Source organism: Scyliorhinus canicula, chromosome 1 (assembly GCF_902713615.1).
Source record: "Scyliorhinus canicula chromosome 1, sScyCan1.1, whole genome shotgun sequence".
Classification (NCBI taxonomy): Eukaryota; Metazoa; Chordata; class Chondrichthyes; order Carcharhiniformes; family Scyliorhinidae; genus Scyliorhinus; species Scyliorhinus canicula.
The window spans coordinates 216,792,836-216,798,888 of NC_052146.1; the positions used below are offsets into that span (position 1 = coordinate 216,792,836).

The following is a 6,053-nucleotide window of genomic DNA, read 5'->3' on the forward strand; positions in this document are numbered from 1 at the left end:
CTCTGCAATTCACACACGTCTTCTACCCCCTCAAAGAGCCGGCTCATCCTCGCCCTTGTAAGGTGCGCTCTATACACCACCTTCAGCTGTATCAGCCCCAACGTCGCACATGAGGTGGAGGCGTTCACCCTCCGGAGTACCTCACACCAGAACCCCTCCTCCATACCCTCTCCTAACTCTTCCTCCCTCTTTGCCTTGATCCCTTCTTGCGGCACCTTCTCCTCCTCCAAAATAGCAGCTGTACAAGTCTGTGGTTCGGCAGCATTTACTGAACAACCCCGAGTGTGCTGCAAGTTACACTAACAACTGATGTAAGACTGACAGTTGGGCTCACAATGTGGCTCACTTACACTTGCTGGAGGCCTCATATATTCACACACAGGGACCTATCCTCTGCAGGCAAAAGGAACATTGCACCTTTTTTGAATATCAGGACTTTTCTCATTCATCCCTCACTCGAGTATCCCACGGGAATTTTAATTTCTAAATTCTGGTACCAATTTGGTATTGTTTGTGAAGCAAAACATCTGTAATGTGGGTGAAACCTTTTGAGTATTTCCAAGTTCAAAACCTTGATTCTGACTAGTTTTGGTCTTTGAAATTCAAGGCAGTTTCCCGTTGCACTCTACTTGACCTGCATTGGCTAATAGAGCCGCTGTATTTCTGGAAGAATATCTTTCTTCTCTGTTCGGTCTCCTGGCCCTCATGTTTCAGGCAGTGATAAAACTGTCGTTTGCTGCTAGGTTATGTGTATCCCAAGCGCTGCCAATCCATTCGCTCCAATTCATGCCAGCATGCATTCTCTGGGAACACTGTGAGCCATCCATGCTTGCACAACTCTCCTTTTGCAAAATGATCTGCAGTGACTCTTTCTACAAGCTTCAAATTTTAGAATGAAGGCCTAGAGTGAAGTGAAATGTTCCTTTGTCAGTGTGCAAGCACATGAAGATTGCAAAAAAGTGCATTCATCCTGTGAGAGTTCTATGAATATTATTATTGAATACAAGCTGGCTTCATTTAGGGAATCAACATGATGCCTAGGTGTTGGGATATATTTAAGGGACATTAGGAATGTTTCTTTGGTCATTCTGGCACTAGTTTCATTGTCTTGAAAACATGATGTCCAATAAGAGAAATACTAAAAGCAAAATTTAAATTTGGTTATCTTTTTGCAACATGCTTTCTGGAGAAATTATAAATTGATTTCTTAAAAGTTCATAATTGCACACTTTTTGAATATTAAATGCAATACATGACGACATTGTGAAATTTACTAATAATGGCATTAAAATAAAATCCATCGTTAATTATGTGGGAATTCCTTTTCTATCTAGTGGTTGGTGGGATGTCAAAAACACAGCAGCATTCTGTGTAAAATTACCCATTCACCAAGATTTTTCCCAACGATATCGGGACATTTTTAGAAAGTTTAAAAAAAATTTTACAGTACCCAATTCATTTTTTTACAATTAAGGGGCAATTTAGCATGGCCAATCCACCTACCCCGCGTACCGTTGGGTTGTGGTGACAAAACCCACGCAAACACGGAGAGAACGTGCAAACTCCACACTGACAGTGACCCAGGGCCGTGATCGAACCTGGGATCTCAGCGCCGTGACGCAGCGGTCCTAACCACTGCGCCACCGTGCGGCCCCACATTTTTAGAAAGTTAATGTTCAGCAGCAGTGATTTTTTAAAAATTTCAAATGCTAGTTCTGAACGAACAATTATTTATTGGCCCTAAAAATACTCCGGTTATTAGCAATCTGATTATATAGTTCAATAAATATAAATCATTAATTAAAAGTGAAGTGCTATAGAACAATCTGCCAATATGATATGAGTGCTATGCAAATACAGTTTCAGTCTACTCCAATGATTGATAATGTCGTGTGTTTTGCAAGAGGATGTTGTGCTTTGGTAGAGCTAGTTTAGATCGGTATTGATGTATGTGAGTAACCAGCTAGGTGCACCTAGTTTAGATCATTATTAATGGGTTTAAATAACCAGCTAGGTACAGCTAATTTAGATCAGTATTGATGGGTGTAAGTAACCAGTGGAACATTGGTTTCCATATTGTTTCTTCAGTGAATAAGCTTTGCCCAGAGAAACTATCAGAATTCATTGAAATCCTGCCGACTCTGTGTACACCTTTTAGTCTTTTTTTTATAGTTACACAAATAGATACTATTCCATGCAATCAACTGTGAATCTTTTGGGATTGTAATTAACAATCTCTCGCCTTAAGGGTAATAGTGAATTGGAACACATTCTCATTCTGTATTTTAAAAAAAACCTCAATTAGAAAATGCTCCATAATATTCTCTGCTGTGAAATGGTTTTTTAAAGGTACGGTGATTCCTCAGCCTCCGATTTGTGTTGTTTGATAACTACTGTATTAGACTGGTTGTATTTGAATTGCATCTATGTATTAATTCCTGGCACTGAGGTTAATTCCAGCAGGGATTGGACTTGGATTTGAGTTTTGGAGCTATGGTCCGTATTAAGAAGTACCTTCCTCCAGTAGGGAATTGGAGATTTGTTAGTTTACCTTTGGTCCAGATAAAAACGGTTATAAGTTAACCTTTTAATAAATTGGAGCATTTTGTTTCAGATTTGCAAGAGTTTACCCACTTAACTTTTTCTTTTAAGTCTTATTTTTCCAGTGTGCATTTAAATTCCGAGCTTGATGTTCTCTGAGTATATTTTGTAACAAATCTGTTTGAACAACTATTTTTTATTTTCTTTCAGATATATGTTGGCGAAAGGAGCAAAACGAAAGTTTAGTGAACATGAAGATGGGGTGGAAGGCAAAATGTCCTGCGGGAATGGCCCTTCTAAGGTATCATACACCTTACAGCGTCAAACTATCTTCAACATTTCCCTCATGAAACTTTACAATCAGCAGCCGTTAATGGAGCCCAGCTTACAGAGGACAGTATTAATTAACAATATGCTGAGGCGGATTCAAGAAGAACTGAAGCGGGAAGGCAGCTTAAGACCAATGTTCATATCCCCTTCTCAGTCCAGTGACACACTCAATGATAACTACAGAGAGGTCCAACCTGCCTTCAATCATCTTCCTGTTCCTCCAATCCAAGTGACTAGTTTAGCAAGCACTACATCTCCAGACTCCTGTCTGACCCCAGCCTCTGTGCTCGAGGATGACACCTTTAGCAGCTGTCAGACGATTGAACTGAGTGCATGCAAATCACAGAACCATTCGTTGAAAGATAGTTTCTCTTCAGCCCTGGATGAAATTGAGGAGCTGTGTCCATCTTCCACCACTGCTGACTCAAAGAGCTGTAAAAGTACGTTGAGTGAGGGCAGCAGTGAAAAACCTGACGAGCTCCAAGACGGCAGATCATCAGAGACCAAGTTTGCAGATACGTTACCAGGCAACTTTGAGATCACCACCACAGGCTTTTTAACAGACCTGACACTCGATGACATCTTATTTGCAGACATCGATACCTCCATGTATGACTTTGATCCTTGCACATCCACCAGTGGATCGAGTTCAAAAATGACTGCAGTCACAGCTGATGACATTTTGAAAACCTTATCTCCCTACAGTAACCAATCAGTGACTCCAAGTCAACCTTTCAAAATGGACCTTGCAGAACTCGACCACATAATGGAGGTTCTTGTTGGGTCTTGATGTAGCAAAAAGGACTAGATTTTTATACATTATTTACAGATAACATTCATTAATTATTATTTTCTAAAATGATGGAGTCACTGCAAATTCTGTGCATGCATTTCTGCTTGCCTCTATGAAATTGCAATTATGCCAGGTATTGCTTGCGATAGAGTTGGAAACATCTTCCATCTGTGTCTGTCCTCTTGTAGAATTTTAAATGTTTTGTTTATCATCACTCTCTTTCTTAAAGAGCTATGAATACTCGCTGTAACCAGGGATTGCCTTTGGAGAGAGAGTGTGTGATGTGTTCATTCTAAAACTTTATGTAATGTACACACTGAGCACAAAGGTTACATCAGAAATATGATAGAATGTGTACATATGGTTTTCTGGTTTCTTTTGATGGTAAGCTGGAGTCTCAACATTTTTCCTGATGTCTTTAGTTCAGTCCATTTCATTCATCCCTGACTAACTGACCATTGCGCTTTTAAACCTGCATTGTGGGTTTATTTTGTATTTTTGTACAGGATCAGCAATTAATCATATTCTTTTCTAAAATACTTTTTTATACACCAAGATAGCTATTTTGCTAGGATGTGCGCTCACAATACTCTGCTAAGTTCAGATGAACAAGAGTAACTTGTACTTTTATACAAATAGATAAACTGAATGTTCATGTAGCAGGGTACAAGGGGAATATTAAAGCAACTGGGATCCACAGCAGGATCTCAAACCATATGCATTCAATTAAAGAAAGAAGGATATGTACTAACTGTATTTTTAAAAATGGATCTTGTTATGAATAATTGTGGCCCCTTTCCCACCATATTTACCAGAATCCTCAAAAATCCATTTGATCATTCACAGCATGTTCTGTGGAACTATGCTTCAATACCTTCTCCTTTGGTTCAAAACTACCGTAGTTGATCTACGAGCTCAGATATTGCTGGAACCTTTAAACCCGTTAGGTAGACTTATTCATACAGAATAGATTTAAACATTTTTGATCCGGAAGCTAAAGCTGATAATGATGCGGTGAGGAGAGAAAGGAAGCTCAGTCAATCATTGGTCCAACGATCTATTTCCTTATCCAATCAGATCTAAGGATTGGGAAATAAACAGGAAGAATGAGGGGGGGTGAATTCAAGGTCAAACTAGGTACAGAAAGAGAAATCAAGAAAGGGAAAGAAAGATTAGACAGAGAGAGGCAAAAGGACACAAAGGAGAAGTAAGAAAAATATTGAATTTAAAATTAGACATTTTCAGAGGGCTGCATGGTGGCGCAGTGGTTAGCACTGCTGCCTCACAGCGCCGCAGGCCTGGATTCGATCCTGGCTCTCGGTCACTGTCCGTGTAGAGTTTGCACATTCTCCCTGTATCTGCGTGGATCTCACCCCACGATCCTAAGATGTGCAGGATAGGTAGATTGACCACGCTAACTTGCCCCTTAATTGGAAAAAAAGGTTTGAAAAGGAAATTTTTTAATCTAATAAAACAATTTGCAACCTGAAGGAATGACATTCCACACTTAGAATTGTTCATTTCCTGGGCCAGACAGGTTCATTACAAGGCTGTAACAGTGATCATGTTAAAAGAATACTTGATTTTCTGTAAGTTTAGTGGGCAAATAATGCATAAATGTAGTAAATTCATGAAAATCACAGGAAGTTTCAGGACGGGATACCATTTCTGAAATTAATGGCGTGACATAAATCACCTGACCGTGTTGGCGGCTTTCAGTTCATGGGGAATTTGTTCCCGTGTGTGTATATGGGGGAGGAAGGTGGGGGGGGGGGGGTTTGGGTCTCTATTATGATATTCCCCATCCACTTTTAATCCATTCATACTCAAGTAGAAGCAGCCTTACTGCTACTCACACTGCAACACATCCAGCTACATCATTGTGACAGTTCTATAACTGAAGGGCACAGGAAGCTATGCAAGTGAATGAAGTGAACAATATCCATGTCTCATGTTTTGTCAGGAAATGTAAACACAACGACTTGGTGCTATGTCAAACGTTTTCTTACCTGGAAAGCAGGATGGGGGGGTGGGGTTTAAAGTTAGGATCCGACCAAATGGGTTTCCACTCACAGCTTGATTTAGGTGACTTAAATTTGGCGTCCTTTTTACTTCCAATATCTCCTTACTTATTGAAATCACACTATGTGTGAGCATGCATGCCTTTTTAAAAATAAATATATATATAGATATATAAAAGGGGCTTTCAGAGCATCTTGACTGCAGCGGCATTATCGCAGGCTGCAAAATGCAGCAACGCATAAGAAGCTTTATAGTGCGTTGTGCTGGAAGTGGTCTGTTTTTTAAATAAGAATGTCCAAGGAACCAGCAATAAATATAAATTTTTCATGTATTTCGAGAGGTCTGAGAAAATCACCTGCTTATTCTC

General features: G+C 39.8%; 1 protein-coding gene across 7 annotated transcripts in view; it reads left to right on the plus strand.

Moving 5' to 3' along the window:
* The window catches only part of sertad2b (SERTA domain containing 2b), a 92,466-nt gene extending 87,642 nt beyond the window's left edge, over nucleotides 1-4,824 (plus strand). For all 7 annotated transcript variants that reach the window (XM_038807527.1, XM_038807555.1, XM_038807570.1 and 4 more), the window contains one exon: nucleotides 2,752-4,824. In XM_038807527.1, coding sequence (XP_038663455.1) covers nucleotides 2,756-3,661 — 906 coding nt within the window. In that variant the 5' untranslated portion in view covers nucleotides 2,752-2,755 and the 3' untranslated portion in view covers nucleotides 3,662-4,824. The remainder of the gene's footprint in view (nucleotides 1-2,751) is intronic.
* Nucleotides 4,825-6,053: the final 1,229 nt, after the last annotated feature.